At 53.7% G+C, this 20,237-nt stretch overlaps 9 protein-coding genes across 9 annotated transcripts; 4 read left to right on the top strand and 5 right to left on the bottom strand.

The window, feature by feature from the left end:
- The first annotated feature begins 485 nt into the window (after window positions 1-485).
- On the top strand, window positions 486-2,925 carry EV422DRAFT_52325 (chaperonin Cpn60/TCP-1 family). Its single transcript, XM_053069892.1, has 2 exons — window positions 486-1,126; window positions 1,214-2,925. Exons 1-2 carry the CDS (start codon window positions 928-930, stop codon window positions 2,785-2,787), a joined length of 1,773 nt encoding a protein of 590 aa, XP_052925731.1. The 5' UTR covers window positions 486-927; the 3' UTR covers window positions 2,788-2,925.
- On the top strand, window positions 2,922-4,374 carry EV422DRAFT_52500 (uncharacterized protein). The gene is made up of 5 exons (XM_053070022.1): window positions 2,922-3,376; window positions 3,446-3,543; window positions 3,621-3,843; window positions 3,924-4,023; window positions 4,103-4,374. The coding sequence occupies exons 1-5, from the start codon at window positions 3,056-3,058 to the stop codon at window positions 4,240-4,242; spliced, it is 882 nt and encodes a 293-aa protein (XP_052925730.1). The 5' UTR covers window positions 2,922-3,055; the 3' UTR covers window positions 4,243-4,374.
- A 1,128-nt stretch (window positions 4,375-5,502) lies between these two features.
- EV422DRAFT_506308 (uncharacterized protein) lies at window positions 5,503-6,652 on the top strand (the record flags this gene model as incomplete). The annotated part of the gene is made up of 3 exons (XM_053068553.1): window positions 5,503-6,016; window positions 6,172-6,248; window positions 6,392-6,652. The coding sequence occupies 3 exons, from the start codon at window positions 5,503-5,505 to the stop codon at window positions 6,650-6,652; spliced, it is 852 nt and encodes a 283-aa protein (XP_052925729.1).
- A 205-nt stretch (window positions 6,653-6,857) lies between these two features.
- On the bottom strand, window positions 6,858-8,372 carry EV422DRAFT_529002 (uncharacterized protein). The gene has a single exon (XM_053070315.1). The coding sequence runs from the start codon at window positions 8,201-8,203 to the stop codon at window positions 6,893-6,895; it is 1,311 nt and encodes a 436-aa protein (XP_052925728.1). The 5' UTR covers window positions 8,204-8,372; the 3' UTR covers window positions 6,858-6,892.
- A 325-nt stretch (window positions 8,373-8,697) lies between these two features.
- EV422DRAFT_529000 (Rho GTPase activation protein) lies at window positions 8,698-10,855 on the bottom strand. Its single transcript, XM_053070314.1, has 8 exons — window positions 10,620-10,855; window positions 10,459-10,546; window positions 10,256-10,381; window positions 10,101-10,187; window positions 9,888-9,986; window positions 9,660-9,820; window positions 9,384-9,593; window positions 8,698-9,315 (listed from the first exon to the last, which is right to left on the bottom strand). The coding sequence occupies exons 1-8, from the start codon at window positions 10,705-10,707 to the stop codon at window positions 9,020-9,022; spliced, it is 1,155 nt and encodes a 384-aa protein (XP_052925727.1). The 5' UTR covers window positions 10,708-10,855; the 3' UTR covers window positions 8,698-9,019.
- Window positions 10,856-11,113: 258 nt separating this feature from the next.
- Window positions 11,114-12,633, bottom strand: EV422DRAFT_52028 (uncharacterized protein). The gene is made up of 2 exons (XM_053069669.1): window positions 12,284-12,633; window positions 11,114-12,214 (listed from the first exon to the last, which is right to left on the bottom strand). Exons 1-2 carry the CDS (start codon window positions 12,476-12,478, stop codon window positions 11,138-11,140), a joined length of 1,272 nt encoding a protein of 423 aa, XP_052925726.1. The 5' UTR covers window positions 12,479-12,633; the 3' UTR covers window positions 11,114-11,137.
- An 842-nt stretch (window positions 12,634-13,475) lies between these two features.
- Window positions 13,476-14,745, top strand: EV422DRAFT_528995 (histone H3). The gene is made up of 4 exons (XM_053070313.1): window positions 13,476-13,877; window positions 14,056-14,326; window positions 14,454-14,516; window positions 14,591-14,745. Exons 1-3 carry the CDS (start codon window positions 13,767-13,769, stop codon window positions 14,480-14,482), a joined length of 411 nt encoding a protein of 136 aa, XP_052925725.1. The 5' UTR covers window positions 13,476-13,766; the 3' UTR covers window positions 14,483-14,516; window positions 14,591-14,745.
- A 508-nt stretch (window positions 14,746-15,253) lies between these two features.
- Window positions 15,254-17,883, bottom strand: EV422DRAFT_51791 (uncharacterized protein). Its single transcript, XM_053069484.1, has 6 exons — window positions 17,801-17,883; window positions 17,328-17,732; window positions 17,049-17,258; window positions 15,950-16,974; window positions 15,516-15,853; window positions 15,254-15,444 (listed from the first exon to the last, which is right to left on the bottom strand). The coding sequence occupies exons 2-6, from the start codon at window positions 17,613-17,615 to the stop codon at window positions 15,305-15,307; spliced, it is 2,001 nt and encodes a 666-aa protein (XP_052925724.1). The 5' UTR covers window positions 17,616-17,732; window positions 17,801-17,883; the 3' UTR covers window positions 15,254-15,304.
- A 112-nt stretch (window positions 17,884-17,995) lies between these two features.
- Window positions 17,996-20,177, bottom strand: EV422DRAFT_496221 (Alpha/Beta hydrolase protein; the record flags this gene model as incomplete). The annotated part of the gene is made up of 11 exons (XM_053067860.1): window positions 17,996-18,064; window positions 18,158-18,475; window positions 18,542-18,628; window positions 18,693-18,750; window positions 18,816-18,874; window positions 18,940-19,134; window positions 19,191-19,244; window positions 19,304-19,615; window positions 19,691-19,771; window positions 19,904-20,005; window positions 20,079-20,177. Coding segments are annotated over 11 exons (1,434 nt in total), but the record flags the coding sequence as incomplete, so codon positions are not given.
- Window positions 20,178-20,237: the final 60 nt, after the last annotated feature.

Raw genomic sequence — 20,237 nt, 5'->3', positions numbered from 1 at the left:
CTGTTGCGCCATCGGCGGCCAGCATTTTCGAAATATACCATGAGCTGAGTAAGAGCCATGCAGCACCAGTTTTACCTTCCGCTCATCGCGAGGGATGACTTTCTCCACACAGAGTCTCCACCGAAGCCTAGCTTGGCGTCCTAGCCACAAACTTCACCGTACACTGTGCTCGTTCCATCAACAAGCGCGAGTTTTATCGTAATTTTGGTCGACGTCGAGTTTACGTGAGGAGAGTGTCAGCCGTGCGTGGCTTTCCTCCGCGGCGGTCAATTACGATTAGCGCTGCTGCAATTTCTCAGGGACCCCTGCGCTTTTTGGGAAGTTCGAAGGAAACAACAATAACCGTAGGCGTACGCGGAGGGTTACTTACCGTGTGTTGAGCTGAAAGCATCCAACGTTCAGGTCGATTGCAAAGATTAGAAGAGGGTCCCATCTTTGATATCACACTCGATCCATTACCAAGAATGCCGAACGCCCTTGAGGTGTTCCAAGTTCTGAGCCGTGTTAGAGAACCGCCGCTTCGCCGTTTGAGTCTTGGTAACGAAGAACAAGGGCTGATTTGGAAGGTCGACTCCAAATTTCCGGTGCATCAGCGCAGGACAGTCCAGCAGGCCGTGTATGGACTGTCCTGCGAGCTTTATCGTCTTCCTCGGCGAAGATCGAAGTGCCGTTGTGTGGGAGTGGATGCGGGTTATGGAAGTGCTTGGAAACAGCGTTATGGAAAGACTTGGAAATCGACCAAGTTCCGAGAAGCTCACGCGTTTGTCGGTCACGCAGGCAAGAGAGGCCGAATAGGAAATTTCTTCCATCGAAGGTCGGGGAGAGGACAAAAGGAGGCCGGCCAGTGATCACCCTTTGCCCCGTAGCACTTGCTTAACATCACCCAAGGCAAACGTCTCGCTTTCACAAACAAGCTAAACACACACTATGTTCCGCTCGTCAGCAAAGCTTGCAAGGGCTGCCCTCTCCGGCAGGGCCGCCACCGCCAACCAGGTCAGGCACTTTGGTGGCCACAAGGAGATCATGTTTGGCCAGGAGGGCAGGCAAGGTCTCGCTCGTGGTGTCGACATCCTCGCAAAGGCTGTCGCCGTGACCCTCGGACCTAAGGGAAGGAACGTCCTCATTGGTGAGTGAATACGAGGTCCCAGATCGGGAGTATTCCTTGCGATTCAGACCCATTAGCAGCATCACTAATTGGCCTCCCCACTAATAGAGCAATCATATGGATCTCCAAAGATCACCAAAGACGGTGTGACTGTTGCCAAGTCCATTGTCCTAGAGGACAAGTTCGAGAACTTGGGTGCTCGTCTTGTGCAAGACGTTGCTAACAAGACCAACGAGACTGCTGGAGACGGAACCACCACTGCCACCGTGCTGACCCGTGCCATCTTCACCGAAGGTCTGCGGAACGTTGCTGCCGGTGTCAACCCCACTGAGATGAGGAAGGGTGTCCAACAAGCCGTCGACACCATCGTCAAGGTTCTCCAGGACAACAAGCGCAACATCACAACGTCCCAGGAGGTCGCACAGGTTGCTACCATCTCCGCCAACGGTGACAAGCACGTCGGTGCGTTGATTGCTCAGGCTATGGAGAAGGTGGGCAAGGAGGGTGTCATCACCGTCCAGGAAGGCAAGACTCTCGTCGACGAACTCGACATCACCGAGGGTATGCGCTTCGACCGCGGATACATTTCTCCATACTTCATCACCGACACCCGCACCCAGAAGGTTGAGTTCGAGAAGCCTTTGATCTTGCTCTCCGAGCGCAAGATCTCGCTTCTCCAGGATCTTCTCCCCGCTCTTGAGGTCGCCGCTACCCGTCGTCGCCCTCTTCTCATTGTTGCTGAGGACGTTGACGGTGAGGCGCTTGCCGCATGTATCCTCAACAAGCTCCGTGGACAGGTCCAGGTTTGCGCCGTGAAGGCTCCTGGCTTCGGAGACAACCGTAAGGCCATCCTCCAGGACATGGCCATCCTGACCGGCGGGACGGTCTTCAGCGACGAGGTCGACCTCAAGCTCGAGAAGTGCACGCCAGAAGACCTCGGAGCCGCCAACTCCGTCACTATCACCAAGGATGACACCATTTTCCTCAACGGAGCTGGCTCCAAGGATGCCATCAGCCAGCGCTCTGAACAACTCCGCTCTCTCATCAACAACACCACCTCCGACTACGAGAAGGAGAAGCTGCAAGAGCGTCTCGCCAAGCTTGCTGGCGGTGTCGCCGTCATCAAGGTCGGTGGCTCCTCCGAGGTCGAGGTCGGCGAAAAGAAGGACCGATTCGTCGATGCTCTGAACGCTACGCGCGCCGCTGTCGAGGAGGGTATTGTCCCCGGTGGAGGCACAGCCCTCCTCAAGGCCTCTAAGTTCCTCGCCAACATCAAGCCCGAGAACTTTGACCAATCCCTCGGTATCGACATTGTCCGCAAGGCCGTCCTCGCCCCTTGCAAAACCATCGTCAACAACGCCGGCGAGGAAGGATCCGTCGTCGTCGGTCGCCTGCTCGAGTCCTACAACATCCCCGCGGAAGGCACCTCTGCCTCTGCCGACTCCTCGAACTTCAACTACGGATACAACGCCGCCACGGGAACGTACGTCGACATGATCAAGGAGGGTATCATTGACCCTCTCAAGGTCGTCAGGACCGGTCTCGTTGATGCTTCCGGTGTCGCTTCCCTGCTCACCACAACCGAGTGCATGATCGTCGACGCACCAAAGAAGGAGGGTGCTGCGCCTATGGGTGGCATGGGTGGAATGGGCGGTATGGGCGGCATGGGTGGCATGATGTAGAGAGCGTTTTCCAACATTTCATATCCATCCCTTCATCTCTTGCATCTCATCATCCCCGCATCGCATCACATCATTCCTTATCTATAATCGCGTCAATTGGGCGCCTCTTAGCTTCGAATCGAGTAGATAGCCGTCGCTGCAGATCCATCTAGGCTACGGTTTTCTTTACTACGTAGCAAATGGGTTGAAGAGTGGAGACGGGGCGTAATCATTTTGTATCATAGAGTTTTCTTGTATTTCAACGGCTTTCTGGCATCAATATGGCTCTATGGCTAGATGGCTATTATGCTTTGTTCTCGTGGTTGGATCGAAAGCGGTCTCGGAACAACTGAGCTCAGACCGCGTCCTTCAAACGATCTCCTTTTCCCCAAGTTCCCAGGCCTCTTCCGCACACCAATGCAACCAATCCTCCTCGTCAACAACGCTCTGCTCCCACATTGGGCCATCACGAACGACTCGGCCATCCGTGGCATGTTCCGCTGTCAAGGTAGTTCATCTGAAGATCCATCTTCATTCTCGCGATGTCTTCAACACGGTGTTTCCCACACAACCTACCGTAGACGTCACAATCTCTCGGAACTTGCCAGCCGTACGTTTCCTGGCAGTCACTGCTTTGTGAAGCCGGAACAACACTCACCGACTCCTGGCGACCAACAAGGATATCACATGCCCTAATTCATCCCTAGCGGTTCTCTGCGTCGATGCCTCATCCGCCGACCTCGAATCGCGTGAGTTTGTGGATGCTTTGCAAGACAGGTAACCTGAACGAAGCCGCTGCTTCAATATCTCACGCTACCTGCGTTTAAAATCCTATTCTCATCGCCCCTCCCCAGAGTCACTCGAAGCACTTACAAATTCGCCCACGTCCATCTCCTCATCTGGCTGCGCGAACGGGACCCATCACCCTTCCTCCAGCTGCAAATTCTCCTGTTGGGAACAAGCGGGATCCAGATGCATCCGGTACACTCGACTGCGGAGGTGCGGGATGTGGTGATGAAGATTGCGTGGTTGGCGAGTCAGGAGGCTGCGGGGGTTGTGCAGGGGAAGATTACTCAGGTATGCGCTACTGCAGAAGATACTGTTCTTTTACATCGGACGCACCTTCCACGAAGGCAGTTTAATTGTGACGGATGCAGATGATGGAGGAGCTCCCGCAAGTGAACATAACTTCCCAAGGCGCCTGGTTGCCGCTCATCACGCTCATGTCCGGCACAGCTACACGGTTGAAACCTCATGGTACGTCTCTCATTTCCCCTCACATTTGCGATATGTACCCTTTGATATTACCCTCCGGCGTTATATCTCTTCTGTACAGACTGCTTCGTAATCCAAGAAGGCGCTCAAACCTTCGCCAACATCGCCCGAGCGAGCGTTGCGCAGTTGCGGGATTTCTCGCTGGATAAGGGCACCGCGATTGCTGTGCGGGCGTTCTTTGAGGAGGAGACTGTCATTTGAGACGTGCAGCAAACCTATGAAGTGTGCGGTGGAGAGCAGCGTTGAGTAGTATGGTAGCCTGTGATACGTATATAAGTGGGTGGATTTGCGATGTCTTGTGCTGTGCGGTATGATAGGCATTTGGATCTATCGATAGAATATGTATGTTATGAAAGAATACACCCGTTTATCCTTCACACCCCGATTTCCAGCTCGCTTCCTCATCGACTCCGCTGCCCACTCTCTACTGATCCGGACGATTCCGGCGCCGCCGCACTCACATATCAAGACGAAAGAATAGGGGGACACTTTTTAGGTCCGGCGGCGCCATTATGATCCCCCTCGTTTCTCACACAGGAAGTGGTGCATGGCTGTACCTCGGGTTCTGGCGAAAATTGGTTGCATACTTCAAACATCCGATGCTCGACAAACAGATGCAAAGGAGCCGAACTTCAAGCTTTTTAATCCGAAGGAATTAAAATGCGCGATTTCTGACAGAACTTCGACAGTTGGAAGCACGATTGACAGTATTTGGCAATTTTTCGGTCAGAGACCTCGGTTCCTCGCCGCATTCACGTTCTACACTACATAAAACTAGTTGTCATGTACCCTCAACAGACGGGGTCCCCAACCCCCTCTATTTCGGGGCGGCATGTTTTCTTCAGAGTCCGTGGCGGGCAAAAGTGCGGGTGACCTGACCCTCGTAGTCATTCGATAGTTCCCAGCGTGTCCGCTGCCTGACCAAAACTTTATCCGAGTCGCCGATGCCCATGAGGCGCCGTCACAAGAAGGTTCCCCAACCAGCTATCTTTCCGTACGGCAAGAATATGTGGAGGCCAGGGCCGGCGGCGCCGGGCGCTCTGTCGGAGTGGGATATCTTTTGCGCTGTCCCGGTCTCGGTGCCTTCGTCGCCATACTCCACCTTCGTCGCCGTAAATGGGTTCCGGCTTCCCACCCGCACTGTTTGTGGAGCGGGTGCTAGGTTGGGCGGGCGGTGGACCTTGCGGGGGTTCGATTAACTTACATGTTGATCCGGGCTTTGCAAGAGCCCAGCGCATTACGATGCATGATACCCTATCGAGCTTTGCTAGAGCGTAGTTGCGGAGGAAGTAAACTCGGCGAAGGATGTGGTTGAAGATGTCCAATCCATCCACACTGCTTCGTCGGCTATAAAAGGAGGGAGGGGTGCGTCCAGATTCCCTTCTCATCAACCCACCAACCCACCAACCCACCAACCCACCTCAACACCTCAACAAGAGCAACCAGTCTCATCCAATCACAATGCGCTTCTCACTCACCGCCGCCCTCGTCGCCATCGTGGCTGTTGTCGCTCTCACCGCCGCCCCTGCCCTCGCCTCCCCCGGCGATGCCTCCGGCACCACCATGTTCAATGGCCTCGACTTCAGCTTCCCTGAACCCACCTCGGCCCTCACCACCCGCGCCGGCAAATGCGGCTGGACCGAAGGCATCCACTGCGCGGTCATGGTCGCCGCCACCGGCGGTTGCTTCGCCGCCGTCGTCCTCGGCACTTTCGCCACTTCCGGCGCCGCTTTCGCTGCTTTCCTCGGATGTGCCATTGTTTCTGAGAACGGGGTCAAAGCGTGCTTGCCGTGCATAAAGAAGGCGTGGAACAAGCTCGTGAAGCTTGCGCACAAGCACGGCAAGCGCCTTCCTTGGGAGAAGCGCCGTAGGGATATCGGGGCGCCCCGCAAGCCCAGTGCGAAGGCCGTGGCTGACTGTGTTTTCGATCTGGTGAACAACGAGGGTTACAACACTGTTGCTGCCAACCAGTTCTGTGCGCTCGACATCTAGAGCCGATGGCAACTTCCTCACTCTCTGCAATCGGACGATCTTTCAGATGTTCCTCCGACTACTCAACCGACATCCAACCTTCGTTGATCGAACTGATCCAACCTTCGTGATCGAACTGAACATAGACATTTTACATAGACATAGACCTTTACTCTGAACTTTTGCATAGACATCTCATTCTAGAATCCCATCTCCCCCAAACTTTTAGACATCCTGTAGATACTGGGAGATGATGGGGCTGCTTGGCCAGCAGTATTTTGTATCTGTTGTGTAAACCTTCCTTTTTTGAATTCAATCCCCGCTTTCAAGCAACTAGTTTTCTGCCCACTCTTCTCGTACTTGCACTTTCGTGGAGCAGCCATATGGGAAGCCGGCTATGATCCTTGAGCAATGGAGGAGCGTTCGTGGCATTCCGAATGGTGTCAAAGGACGTGGTGGTGGGCAATCTCAGAGAAAGAATGCATATACCCTTTCACATCACAAAGCATTGAGATTGAGCGGCAAATGCCGGGTACATGCTATTCTTATCCTTGGGATAAGCACGGCATATATTTGCCGGCACAGAGACGACGAACAGCATTGCGAAAACCCACTTGCCGCCCACACAATTGGGACTTGACGGTAATCGGTCTTTGCAAAGCACTCCGATTAACGAGGACGCCTCTCACTCCATTTCCGACAATATGAGTGATCACCATAAACCTTGGCGCGCGAGAGTGCGCTCATGGCGGCTGTCGTACTACAATCTCTTGGGGATTCAGAGCATATGAACGATGAACGTTGTCAGATATGAAATTGACTATCCCAACGATTTCTATTCCATCCCGCACAAGATGTCCATGTTTCCTTCACTCTGTTCTCACGTCTTTCCTTTCTTAAGCGCCTTAATCGCTTTCTTCGACCCAATGTCCTTTGCCATCTTCATAACCACAGCCGGCACGGACACCCCAGCCTCAACCAGCCACTCACACGTCTCCCCATCATCCTCCATCGCCGCCCTGCGCATCAAACGCCCTGCACCTTCCTGACATCCTTTGATTTGCCCCTCGATCACCTTTTGATGCATCGCGAGGGTTGCCAGGATTTGTTTGCGGATGGGCGCGGTGGATTGTGCGAGTGTCAGCAGGATCGAGTCGAGCGGGAGGAGGGCGTGCGTGAAGATTGCCGTGAGGAGGTGTGGGTGTGCGAGAAGCTGAGGGAGGGCTGAGGCGGGGATGAGCGGTGGGGAGAGGTGAGGGAGGATGCGGAGGAAGAGCGGATGCAGTGGGGATTGGGAGATGAGGTGGTCGAGGATGGCGGGGTGTGGATTGATTATCGTCATTCCGGATGTTGGAGTCTGCTTCAAGGGTGGAAGAGAAGCTGTTCCACCGGCTAGCGAATGTTGCGATCCCGGATAGTTTTTCGCAGCGCTTTTCGACACCAATGCACCGTCTGCACCTTCTTCATCTTTGTTGCCCTCAACGACACCTCGCAGGACACTGACACATCCCTCTAAACATCCTCTCCCCAACATCCCCTGCACAACGCCATCGACATCCGTCACAAAGCCGGCCGCGACACACCACTCCACCACCCGCTCATCATCGCCCATCTCCGCCACCGCATCATCCAACACCTTCCACCCACCCCACACCCGTGGCCCCGCCCCGCGCATCACCGCCACATCCCTCCTCAAACTGCCTACATTAGGCGGCAGATCCCCCTGCGATTGCAGCAATTCAATCAATTCCGCCGAAACAATCCGACGCTTGCATGCCCGGAATATCAAATCCATCGCCCGCGTCATCGCCGCGGCATGGGCACCCCACGAACCGCCAACGAGTTTGGGCAGCCGCCGTGCGCGCCGCGGCGAGACCAACCAATGGTACCGCACGTCGACATTCCTGCCTACATTCCTTAGCCGTGTGCACGTCCTAAGCAACGCGGTAGGTTCGTCAATGAAATCAAGGATCTTCTCCAGCGCCCCCGGCGTCAGATCCGCGAACGTGCTATTCTTCCCCCGCAATGTCCTCCCGTACGTATCCTCGAGATCCCCATCGCCATCGTGCAACGAGGACGTGGATAAGGTGGTTATTGTGAAATTGGTGTTCGGGGCGATGTGGTCCTCGGAGCGGAGGAGATGGTCTTTCCCATCGCCGTTTTGTAGGCGGGAGAGAGGGGTGTTGCGCATGAAGCCTGGGATTTTTCGGGATAATGCCAATCTTTGAGGTGATGAGGGAGGGACATGGCGGATATCGGTGCGGCTCTTTTATGGCCTTCGAAATTGATATTATAGTCTGCATTTCGCCACATTTTTGCGGTGTGGATGTGTATCTCCCTGTGCTGGCAATGGAGGATGTGGTCCGAGCTTCTCCTTCATCATCCCTCTCAATATCTTCAATCCTTGGATGCACCTTTTTGCAAGGATTTCCTGTGCCACTGCCTCTCCTTCTGGTATATATGTTGCCAAAGGTCAAACCCTCCCCGTTGCAGTCTCAGCTCTTTCCGTCGCAGCATCACCTTCGACCTGGATAGCCACGCTTCAACCATATGCGGTCCGAAGGACATCAAACGGCCTTCGCTTCAATGGAGCGAAAGGACGCGACAGGTCTGTCAAAGATCAACGACCCAACAAAGTTCTGCTTATCTCTTTCGACGCCGTGCGGATACCATGATCCTAAGCATGGCAGGGAAATCGAGTTTTCTTCCAGTAAAATTGCCGTGGAAAAGTGGTACTATGTCATTACTCGGTATGTACAACCCGAAGAGCGGGTATAAAAGCTAGTCATGTATGTACGCCCGGGCGTCATGCGCTGCTGGGGTACCTTCCCCGACGCATCTCAGAAGGCGGGGTATAAAACCATTCGGCCTTCGAAAAAAAAGATGCAACTTACTGTTCGGAGTATATGTGCCGACGCCGTGGTGGATGCCGACTTGCGCGCTGTATGGTTCGCGCTGACCCCATGTCCTCCCCGCCCAAATGGCCGCCAACACGATCTCATCCAACCTACTCAAAAACCTCCTCAAACCGCTCAATACAAATCCTAATCACATTTCCCGCCCCTCCACTCTGCGCGCCCATCGCGCCCATACTAAAATCCGCGATCGGGTTATCGCTCCGCACCAGATTCGGCGCCCACACAATGGTGAGGTTGGTTGATGTCATCAGGTTTGTTGAGGAGTTGGCGTGGATGTCGTGGAGGAGCGCGAAGGTTGCTTCGAGGAGAAGGTAGGTTGGGCGGGGGAGGAGGGGGAGGATGGTGTTCTTTGTGTAGGATAGGCGGGCGGAGTCTGTTGGGAGGCCTGTGGGTAGATGTGGAGCGTCAACGTGATAGAAGGAATGTGCGTTGAGTAAGAAGGAGTGATCTTACTTTGTATCCCCCGTATCGTATCATACATCGCCGCCGAAAACACAGGATTTGGAAGATCTCGAAAGAAAGTCTTTAGCAATACGCAGGCGAGATGCACATCCCCTGATGCTTGCAGATCGTATGTGGATTCTGCAGTCTGGTATGCCCGTTTCGCGGCTTGCAGTTGTTGTGATGCTGGTGATCGGCGGAAGATGCCTTCCACGTTCATCCCTAACAGTTGAGTATGTCGGTCAGCCCACGTTTGCGACACGAAGCCCAGGACGACGGCGACGTTACCGTCTTTCCGAATGTACTCGATGCAATCCGTCACGACCCGTGGTAACCCCTCCTCTCCATTCAGCCCCATGATCTCCTCCAATGGTTTCCCGAAAACACTAGAAGTGTCTGGCGGAAGCTTCTCCATCGACACTTTCCCGCTGCTACTCTTCGCATCCACCCTATCAAAGATCAAAACCTCAGCGTCCAGATCCTCTCGTCCACGACATAGCACGTTCGCCTACTCACGCCAAGACCGCCTCAGGCACGTGCAACTGCTTCAAAGGCACAGAACCTCCCAACTGCGCCAAACTGTATACCCAGACCAGCTTGCGCGCAAACTTCGGGCTGATGGGGAGAGATACACGGGAATTGTCAGCTCAAACGCTATTCGCGCCATCTTTGCCTTCAAAGCGCTCCTCCAATGCTTAAGGAATGATCCTCGCTGGGTAGAATAACAACCTCACCACAGCTCCCATTCCTTGGATGATTAGGCGTGGCCAAAGGGATGGGTGGACTATGAACATCGACTTTAGGTTTTTGCGGTATCTGGAAGGTGGAGGCGTTAGCTTTGGCGCGGTACCATCCATCATGATTCGGTTCTCAGATCCGCTTACTTTCTTCCTAATAATGAATACGCCCGGTAAAGGAACGACCATCCCGGCTGGTACTGTGAGCCCGCGGCGAAGAACACTAGCACATAATCGCTCTCCACAACTTCATCTAACCGTTGCAGAAGCAATCTTCCAGACACATTAGGGCAGGGGTCAGCGCCTCCTCGAGATTCATTCCAACGGTCCTATTCTCCAAAAAGCCTCACTTGAGCAAGTCATCATAGTTCGCCGCGCGAGGGTCCGGGAAGAAACACGAATACATGGCCAAGATGGGGCGGCTTTCAAAGTCGACACCTGCCAAAAATTAGACCGCCATTCGTGAGTATGCCGCTCTAACTCCGTAGGTGAGATAATCAAGGATACGAACCTGCTTCTTGTATTATCTGATCTCGCACAAGGGCTTGCAACTCACTGTGTTCCATAGGCTTCGGGGCGGCCGAGAATGCGGAGAACATGGTGAGATTTTCGGAGCTAATAAATCCTCAACCTGTTAGGCTGTTGAGAGCGCTGATTTGAAGCTCAAGATGTAAGTCAAAAGTACGGTTGAATGTGTGCTCAGAATGTTCAAAGTTCGGAATGGGCGTTATCATACCAGCCGCTTTCGCCAGCCCCTATGACGAGATGGTCTCCTCGAGCGGCAGGCGCGTCGTCCACATCTGCACCTATTCATTTATGGGACTTGGGGATCATATGAGAAGCTCGTTTATTTACAAAGCGTTTGTACATGTACAGACAAACCGAAAGAGTCTGCCGAGAAGAGCCTAAAATACACACATGGTACACCGATTCCAAAGCGCTATGTACATTTCCTATTTGGGATGCGGCATCTATCGAGTAATAGGCCATCCAATCTACTTGATGACACACCGCCAGTCGTTTCTACACTCATCGGCCAAAAACGGTGCTAGTCGGGGAACCGGCATAGAAGAACCGCCTGGAGTCCTGACTACTCGCCATCCACGATGCGGTGGAGCCGCGCTTATCCTCGTATGTTGTGCTCGCAGGTAGTGTGGGGTCTCCGATAACCGACTCCGAATACATGGATATGAGGCTGCTTGCTGATTGGCGTTTGACGCTCATCGACAAGGGTGACTCTTTGGGCGGAGCGCTTGAGAACCGAAGATAAGACCGGCGTTGCGCTTTTGGGGATAGCAAAGATGAACGCCGAGAGTAGTCCGCGGTTTCCATGTCGGACAGGTCTTCAGATGGATCGCGTATTGTGGGTGCGGAAGAGGAAGAGGAGTAGCGCAACGGTTCGGAGATTGGAGAATATGTCGCCATCGTCTCCGGCTTGCTCTGGTACGGTGGCCGATCGGCTTCTGTCGGGGCCAGTGAGAGGGCCAGACGTGCAGGGTCGCGATGAGACGAACGAGAGGCGGCTCTTTGAGGGAAGACATTCGCCACATGGCTGTGCGGTGACGTGCTGTGCGAGGACCGCCATGACGAGGCGGAGCCGAACTCATCCATGATTTCGTGTCCCGTCGAAAACGAGCCGACGGGACGTAGAACCGGGATTGCCGCCTTCTCGAGCCCTCTGGCGGCCTGCGCCTTTCGGATGCGAGAGCGACGACGGAGCGTAAACGCGAATGCCCCCACGGATAGTACACCCACTCCCGCCACTCCTGCGATCAGGATTGGGATTGGAACCTTGCCAAAGATACTCTGCGATGGTGATTCCCCTGACTTTCCAGTGTTGCCGACCGACACCACTGGTCCTGAGCTACCATCAGCGGTCGGAGAGGAGTTTCCAGGGCCGGCCTGGACTTCAAGAGCGGAAGCCATGAGTTTGCTCGGAACCGCTGGGGTTGGGAAGACAGTCGTGATGTCTGCTGGCGGCAAAGCCGCATCCGGTGTCCAGTTTGGGCGCGGAAAGACGGGATTCGCAAACAATTCTGCTGAGGATGTCCTGCACTCTGCTTGCGGGCATTGGTCGCATGTCTGACGGGTCACATAAACACACACCTGTTTTGCGGAATAGCAAGGAATGAATTTCTACCCAGGGTCTCGCGGATGAGTAGACTATCGGCGTACCTGTTCGTTTCCACCGCAAGTATTTAGACAATCCGGGGTAGCAGGGCAGGATATGCAAGCGCCAAGAACCCGTGGCGGCAAACATGCCAGGAGTGCCAGCAAGACAAACAGACTCTTCATTTTCGCCGACCGTAATGTGTTGAGCGACGCGGAAGCTGCGCGATACAGCCTTCTCGTAACCGACCTGCGCGGCATGCTACTAGCAGTGTCGTGCTGTGCGTCTGTGGAATCGTGCTGAATTGTAATGGCGTGGATATCGACGTTGGCAAGAAGGATGATGCTTGGTCCAAGAGTGGAAAGCCTAAAAAGTTAATTCCTACGCCAAGTGCGTCGACAAGGCTTTTCCACTATACTTTGGCGAAGGCGGCCAAGAAGCCCCTTCTGCTGAGCCGAGCGAGAAAGCTCTGTTGTTCCTTGCTGGTGGCGGGGTTCCCTGGTCAGAAAGGAAGACGTCCGACCTGAGACAAGCTTCGAGCCAGGGGACTGGGAGGCCCCAGTAACTATCATGATGTCTTCCCGAAACATACGTATGACACACGGCCCCCGTCTTGCCGAGAAGTCGGGGAACTCACGTGACTATTCCACCCGGTTTATTGAAAACCTTTGCTTGCAAGTCAGCCGCTACCGGGTTTCCGGCGGGTGGAAAGTGCCGGTCAAGTTCTGGACAGTGGACATGCATTTCGGCACTTTCGACAGCCAGGAAGCTTCTTTCCTTACGACATTTCGCTGGAAATGCCAAACTCAGTTCACCCCAAAAACGAGGAATGGAACGGACATTCACCTCCGAACTTGACGAGTATCCTAGTATCAAAAGCATACCAACACTTCGACGGAAACTCTTGCCTTACTCCCAACTTATCGATCGTAAGGAAAAGTTCTCATTATGTCGGCTGAATGTCGCGTGGAGTCGAGATGCACACGAGGAGTTGGAATGTCGCGTGCAGCTGGAAAGGTTGAAAGTGTCCTCGGCAGCGACCTGACTGCATGTACAGTGGACGCCGGGGACGTGCTCCGTCTCCTGTCTGGACTGCATTGCTCGACGGAATGCCATGCTATGTAACTCCGCTAGGTTTGTCGCACACGTCTTGCCTCCTCATGTGATTATGGCCCGCTTTCTTCCTGTTCTTGGCATGTTTGTTCAAAGTTCAACCCTGCCACACCCTTCCTTCTATTTTGAGGCTGAGAGAGATGAAATGAAACCACTTTGAAGGGCTAGCCCGTTGATTTGTTGTTGACAGCGAGAGTGCTCAGCGCACCCTTCCGTCCCTAAGCCACTTCCCGATGGGATATGCCGCTGCTGTGACTGACGGCGATGAAATGATACGCATTGACGTTACTATCCGCGGTCGCTGATTATTCATCGGCGAGCGAAGCGCAAGGGGAACAACCCTCACTTGCTTCCCCATTACATTCCGCAACCTGACCAACAACAGATCTTGCTTCCGTTCAGAAACATCCTTCGACAAACCCTCAAAGCACAGTTATGGCCCGCACCAAGCAAACCGCTCGTAAGTCCACTGGTGGCAAGGCCCCGCGCAAGCAGTTGGCCACCAAGGCTGCTCGCAAGTCTGCCCCTTCTACCGGTGGTGTGAAGGTAAGCATCGCTGTGCCATTTTCCCACAGCAAATTGCGTTCCCTGTTCCTCTCAGTACTTCCTGGGCCACCCCGCAAGGGACGGATAACGGCGGTGACACTCCTTCGTCTTCACTCCTGACCTTCATGCTCAATTCACACCTAACTCAATTCTTTCCACTCTTCGTCCGCCTACCTAGAAACCTCACCGCTATCGTCCCGGTACCGTTGCCCTCCGTGAAATCCGTCGTTATCAAAAGTCCACCGAGCTTTTGATTCGCAAGCTCCCTTTCCAGCGTCTCGTCCGCGAGATTGCTCAGGATTTCAAAACCGACTTGCGCTTCCAGTCGTCCGCCATTGGCGCCTTGCAGGAAGCGTCCGAGGCTTACCTTGTTGGTTTGTTTGAGGACACTAACTTGGCCGCTATCCACGCCAAGCGTGTCACCATCCAGCCTAAGGATATCCAGCTTGGTGAGTTTACTCCATAATTCCCTCACTGCCATATTTCTTCATGTGCTTATTCCGGATGGAGTGGTTCTTTATTCGACCTTCAACGCCTTGTTTTTCTAAATCACCTATTTTCTTCACTTCCTTATAGCCCGTCGTCTTCGTGGTGAACGCTCTTAAGCAATTTCAATTGGAAGGCTTGTTTTTCTCAAAGGTAAGTTTCTTTCTTCTCAACTCAAAACTTCTCAGATTCTGACCCAAATGTCCCATTTTCTTATACGATTATAGCACCGCATTGATATCAAGATCAGTAAAGTCGAGGAGCTAGTTCCCTTTTTCATGTGCATAACCTTCCGTTAAACATAGGTTCTCAATAAAACAAAGTGTTTTCTTCAATACTATACTGCTTGGCTTACTTAAAATCATTCGTGGCTTCAACTTCGGTTTTTTCTTCCATTGGCGTCTGTTTGCCACGTTACCATGGTGATTAGGCACTCGTAAGTGGCGTTGCCACAATGACCAGTTCGAGATGGGACATGTGCTTTACTAGGGGGGAGGCTATAATGCGGGGCAGTATAATGCAGTTCTGCCGCCCCGGCAAATTGGATTTGGCGACTATAATGTGACGTTTTCGAACTCGTCCACCCACCGCCAGCCACAGGTTTTCATGCATTCAATATTATGGATGGAAACCGAACTTCCAAGAAATTAATACTACATGCATATGTATTCACATTTCCCAGCTCGACGCCAGGAAGCCCCGACCCGCTTTCCAATCCCAATGAAACAGATGGGGGCGGGGAGAAGCTCAATCTCAAAAGTCGTCATCCAAAAAAAAGAGAAAACAATGCCTGACATCTCATATCCAGGATCATGTTGGTTTGCGCGCGAAGATCTCTGACTGCGGGGTATATTCCCCGATTTCCCGTAGCGGTGATCCAATATGGGGATGCCACAAAAGGGTGCGATGAGTGGCGTATGTGTGTACGACGAGCAGGCAGCTCAAACAACCGGACGTCCTGCGCAAGTAACCACAAGATACATGGCCTTGCAGGCAGCAAACAGGACGATAGCCGCAGTGATACCAGCCCCAACGGCGCGCGCGCTTCCGGGGGCGTGAGCGGTGGGTTGGAGTATCCCGTCTATGATCAAAATGTCGGAAACATGAGCAAACCATCCCCAACAACCAAATATGAACGCAAGGAGTACTCACACTCAGTCATAACAACACTCGCCACCAAAACCGCCCAACTCAACATGTGCAACAGCGGCCTGTACGCCCCCCCAAGCTCCATCGCCCCCAGGACGATCAAATACACCGGTACTGTGGTCGTGAAGGTGCGGCGGGCATCGATGGCGCGGATGAGGTGGTGGATATGCGTGATGTGCGGGGTTTCGTCGGTGGTTTCGTGGGTTGTTGTGATGGTTTGGGAGGTTGAGGGTGTGGTGGTGGTTTGGGAAAGGAGGACGGAGGGCGAGGATTCGAGGGCGAGTTGGAGGGCGCCGGAGCCGTGGTAGATTTGAGTGCGGGTGCGGGCTTTGTGGACTCGGCTAGCGGAGGATCGCAGTGTTAGCTCAACCAACGGAGAACATCTTTTTTTGGGGGGGGGGGGGGGGGGGGGGGGGGGCGGGGATGATATCACGTACCTGGCAAGCCACACGAACCACAGGGTGCTCAACGCCGTGTAAAACGCAGTTACAGGCACAGGATTGGCGAACGGTGTACCCGTAATCGGGCCGCCATAAGTTCCCAACCCCGGCAAGCCCGCGTGGGGATGCCATCCCTGCGTCCTGGGTCCGCGCGTCCCCAAGCATTCCGCAGCGCTCTCGAATGTGTGGAGCACAGACTCGCTGCCTTGCTTGACATGTTTCCTGACATCCTGGGCGGTAAATTTGGCCCCTTGCTTGACATTGTGGGCGGTATGTTCCACGCCTTTCTTGAGGTTATGTGCGTTCTTTTTGATGGTGTGTGCGGTTTCCCTCACGCCTTCTCTGAGTGTCTGCGGAATACCCTTGACGCCTTCTTTGACGTTGTGCGCTTTCCCTTTGGCGTTTTTAGCCGACTTGCGGAGAGCCTCGACCGTCTCATCCAGTTCTGCTTTCACGCGATGCGCAGCGTTCTCCACCCGCCGTTTCACACCCTCGGCCGTTTCCTCGACCTGGTGTTTAACCGTCTCCTTAGTCTCATTCACCGCCTCGGCCGCTTTGGCTGCTTTTTCTTTCAACAACGCAGCGGCCTCCTCCGCGGTTTCCTGCACCTTCTTGATTCCATCTTCAACCGTCTCACGAGCCCGTTGAGCGCCCTGTGACGCCCGTTCCTTTGCGGTGTTATATCGCTGCGCAGCTTCCTCGGCAGCCTTCCCAATTGCATCCGTAGCATGTTCGATTGTATCTTTCGCCTGTTCTTTCGCTTTATCAGCCTTTTCTTCCACGACATCCCGCAAGTCCGGGACGGTGTCAAGTACGTTCTCTGCCGCTCTCCCCGCCTGGTGTTTTGCATCTGCGGCAACGCGATCCGCTTCAGTCTTGAAATCGTGGGCGGCTCCGTATGCGTTGCTTTTGGCTTTGTTGTATTTGCGGCCGGCGCGGTGTTCGATTACGCGGTGGCGGTCGTCGGTGCTGGATAGGGCGGTGGTGACGGCTGACCATATGTTGCCGAGCAAGCTGCCAGGCTGCATAGTCGTAGTACCTAAATCAGTCTCACATTCATGTCTAAACGTACTGTACTTCTTTCACCATGACATACCTGCTTCTTCACCTCCCTCTCCGTCTCTCCTACCCGGTGCTTGATTCCATTCGCACCGCTCAGCGCCCTGTATCTCACATGATCCACCTCACTCCCACTTCTCGTGCTGATGCTTCCCGCGCTACCTCTGTATTTCCCCTTCACAGCCTCGCCTAACCTATGCTCCTCGTCGACAGTCGAGACGTCGAGGTGTCCGTTGCGTTTGCCATCCTGGTTGGTAGAAGTCAGTCAAAGAATCGAATTGGAGAAACACAACCCTAGGTTCACCCTGATCTTTACCTTATTGTACTTCACCCTAACCACCTTAACCGTCTCCTGCTCGACAAGAACCTCGTCAGCATCAGCCGCCGGCGGCCCTACAAACAGATTCCTCAGACGTGCACCAAGCCTATATGAGTGAGGTGCAGTGAAATCATTCTGAGAGTGGGGATGGTAGCTATGGGAAGCTTGGTGGCGTGTTCCGTACGAAATGCACTCTTGGTCGTCACACTCGAACTCGTCGTCCTCGACTTCCTTTACGATGGTTCGTTCGCGGTGGACGTGGTGGCTGGAGTGTTCTTGGGCCATTGTTGCGGGTGAAGGCAGGTCAAAGTAGCGAACGGAAGGAGTGATGCTCCGAGTGAAGGGAGGGAAAGCGGACGGAAGGGGTCCGATCTCTGCAAGATCATCGTCAAATTCGCAAACCTGTAGAGGTGTGAAAGTGTGGAGGTCTGGGAGTCATGAATCGCGATGACGTGTGTTCGAACGCTTACGTCAGACACGCTGCCCTCGCGCCATTTGGAACTTCAACGTGTTTGCTTGGAATCTCAAATGGATCCATTCGAGACGAGACAAGCGAGACGTGGATCTGGATTCGGGAGTCTCGAGACGCGAAGGTGTATTATCGACACACACACTATATGCACTATTCTGCAGAGGCGGTAGATTATTCTACTGCTCAGCTCATTTTATGCACCTTTGGCTTGCCTATTGGGCGACCGCATCACGCCTGCCGTGTAGCGCATGTACAACTCGTCCTTCCGAGAAATGATGGACAAGGCAAGTTAGGTCATATACCGCGATGTAGGCGCTGTCCGGCGCACCCCTTTCCCATAGATGAGTGAGCTCACCTTGAAGTGAATATGCCGTATCCCAGGCGGCCTCGCTTCCGCAAAGTTCGCCAACGCCTGGGCAACCGTGCATCCATTCTGCTCAATGAGGTACGAGCACACCATGAAGCCCGTGCGGTTGAACCCATAATGGCAATGCACCCCGATATGCGTGTCCGGATTCTTTCTCCAAAACTCGCGCGCGACCTCGCAGAACCGTTTCACTTCGTCGCGCGTTGGTGGGATTTTGGATGTTGTGGCAAGCTTTTGGTAGACGCAGGTGGTGTTGTTGAAGGATTCGGCGGCGTATGGTGGGGCTTCGCGGGATATGTCAATGACCTTTGCGGAAGGGATTTTTGTAACCTTTCCTCGACTCGGGTAAAACTACCTCAGCCGCGTCCATACCAGCCCTATTTCAGGATGCTCCTTGGCAAATACACGCGGGGTATGTTCCGGGTCGTCCTGTTGCATTGTCTTCATAGGCCGGAAGAGCTGTGGAACGGAAAATGATGAGCCCAGTGATCTCGTATAGCATTCTACATATGGATATCGTCACCGTTGTTTTCACTGGCACCGCTGAAACAGGCGCCACTTTTTTCCACTTCTCATAATTTCTGCGATGCAAAGGTCAGACCCGCTCTTTGGATCGGAGAAAGGATACACCACCTCGGTTACATACTTGAGACTCCACTTCGATTGAGCGGACTTCTTCAACTGCAGTTGGTAGCTCAGATCCATCTATAATGCAAAACGAGTGAGCACAGGCAGTCGCAGCCGGCCACCATCACCATCGCCATACGGACCTTCGTAAACCCCGTTTCTATCAACCAGTTGTACATTATAGCATTCACAACGTCCGGGTGTTCTAGCATAACCTGGTGGCCAGCATTTGGGATGATGAACGGTTCCGACACCGTGTCGGACGTCTTTGATAGCCACGCATGGACAACTTCCAGATTCGTTGTGACTGGGCATACAAGGTCCTCGGCCGCTCCAATCTTCAGATCGCTAGGTGAGCGTCAGACATTCGTAAGGGAGGCAAGAAAATACTCACCAGTAAGACCGGACACCGAATTGCTGCATACTGATCGGGTTCTGCAAAATGCGCCTGTGTCGGGGTAGTTCAGATGGTGAATAACTTCAAGGACAGATATAACCGGGGCTTACGCCTTTGAATATCCACTTCGCCACGCGCGTCGAATGCGCCGCATTCCACTGAATCTGCCGTTCTCTAAGCGCCGGCGACGCCTCCTTCCCCACCAACCGATTTACCGACGGCGAGTAAATGCCTCCTCTACGATCCAGATACCGCAGTATATCCACCAAAACTGTAGGCGTCTTCACAAACTGCCGTAGCTTCTCCACTTCGTGCGGCGTTGGCGTGGATTTCGGGCATAGGAAGATGATGGCTTTGATGAGATCTTGCAGGTGGGGGTATAAGAAGGTTATGAGATTGCAGCCGTATGAGTGACCTATCAGCTGGAGACGTGTCAGCGAGACGCCATTACAGCATTGTACACTCCTCCATCGAACTTCGGCGAAGGGTCAGCTTACGATGAACGAATCCGCTTTGGGTTTGTAAAGGCTCAGCAGCGCGCAGATGTCCTCTACGATGGCCGAGGTGGTATAGGCGTCCTCCCTAAGCGTTGATCACCATCAATGCCTCCGTCATCCGAATCTCCAAATCCGGGCAAGTCAAGTCCCCTACTCACGTATCTACCCGTTCGCTCTGTAATTTGATGTCAGAATCCTCATGCGCTTCCTGACGCTCAACTGCAAAATCCTGACCTGTCCGTGTCCAACGATATCAAACGCCAGAACATTCGCGTTGGTCGCAAAATGCTTGATCTGCTCGCTCCATTGCCCTAGCTAGAGTTTGCAAACTCAATGAGAAAAGACCTTCCAGGAGGGATATTCGGCAAACTTTACAAGTGAAGCTGACCTGCGCGCCCATTCCATGAATCAGAACGATAAGAGGCAGCTGTCTCCCTAGCTTATGCTCCATAAAGACAGTTCTCAGCCGTTTCCCCCTCACGTTCTGGAATTGCGTGTGGCTGTTTATCAGAACACCTGTTGCATGTGAGGAACCTGTCGGTCAAAA

Source organism: Fimicolochytrium jonesii, assembly GCF_025526975.1.
Source record: "Fimicolochytrium jonesii strain JEL569 chromosome Unknown EV422scaffold_11, whole genome shotgun sequence".
NCBI lineage: Eukaryota > Fungi > Chytridiomycota > Chytridiomycetes > Spizellomycetales > Powellomycetaceae > Fimicolochytrium > Fimicolochytrium jonesii.
This window is presented reverse-complemented; position numbering and strand designations above follow the sequence as displayed.

Bases quoted from the DNA above. Each gene is read 5' to 3' on its own strand.
- EV422DRAFT_52325 (XM_053069892.1), top strand. From the start codon at position 928: ATGTTCCGCTCGTCAGCAAAGCTTGCAAGGGCTGCCCTCTCCGGCAGG. The intron at 1,127-1,213 runs GTGAGTGAATAC...CCCCACTAATAG, and splicing joins GGGAAGGAACGTCCTCATTG to AGCAATCATATGGATCTCCA.
- EV422DRAFT_52500 (XM_053070022.1), top strand. From the start codon at position 3,056: ATGGCTAGATGGCTATTATGCTTTGTTCTCGTGGTTGGATCGAAAGCG. The intron at 3,377-3,445 runs GTACGTTTCCTG...GCGACCAACAAG, and splicing joins TCTCTCGGAACTTGCCAGCC to GATATCACATGCCCTAATTC. The intron at 4,024-4,102 runs GTACGTCTCTCA...TCTTCTGTACAG, and splicing joins TACACGGTTGAAACCTCATG to ACTGCTTCGTAATCCAAGAA.
- EV422DRAFT_529002 (XM_053070315.1), bottom strand. From the start codon at position 8,203: ATGCGCAACACCCCTCTCTCCCGCCTACAAAACGGCGATGGGAAAGAC.
- EV422DRAFT_529000 (XM_053070314.1), bottom strand. From the start codon at position 10,707: ATGTTCTCCGCATTCTCGGCCGCCCCGAAGCCTATGGAACACAGTGAG. The intron at 10,547-10,619 runs GTTCGTATCCTT...AATTTTTGGCAG, and splicing joins TCAGATAATACAAGAAGCAG to GTGTCGACTTTGAAAGCCGC. The intron at 9,821-9,887 runs GTGAGTAGGCGA...GATCTTTGATAG, and splicing joins GTGCCTGAGGCGGTCTTGGC to GGTGGATGCGAAGAGTAGCA.
- EV422DRAFT_52028 (XM_053069669.1), bottom strand. From the start codon at position 12,478: ATGCCGCGCAGGTCGGTTACGAGAAGGCTGTATCGCGCAGCTTCCGCG. The intron at 12,215-12,283 runs GTACGCCGATAG...TCCGCAAAACAG, and splicing joins CTTGCGGTGGAAACGAACAG to GTGTGTGTTTATGTGACCCG.
- EV422DRAFT_528995 (XM_053070313.1), top strand. From the start codon at position 13,767: ATGGCCCGCACCAAGCAAACCGCTCGTAAGTCCACTGGTGGCAAGGCC. The intron at 13,878-14,055 runs GTAAGCATCGCT...CCGCCTACCTAG, and splicing joins CTTCTACCGGTGGTGTGAAG to AAACCTCACCGCTATCGTCC. The intron at 14,327-14,453 runs GTGAGTTTACTC...ACTTCCTTATAG, and splicing joins GCCTAAGGATATCCAGCTTG to CCCGTCGTCTTCGTGGTGAA.
- EV422DRAFT_51791 (XM_053069484.1), bottom strand. From the start codon at position 17,615: ATGGCCCAAGAACACTCCAGCCACCACGTCCACCGCGAACGAACCATC. The intron at 16,975-17,048 runs GTATGTCATGGT...ACGACTATGCAG, and splicing joins AGAGGGAGGTGAAGAAGCAG to CCTGGCAGCTTGCTCGGCAA. The intron at 15,854-15,949 runs GTACGTGATATC...ATCCTCCGCTAG, and splicing joins TGGTTCGTGTGGCTTGCCAG to CCGAGTCCACAAAGCCCGCA.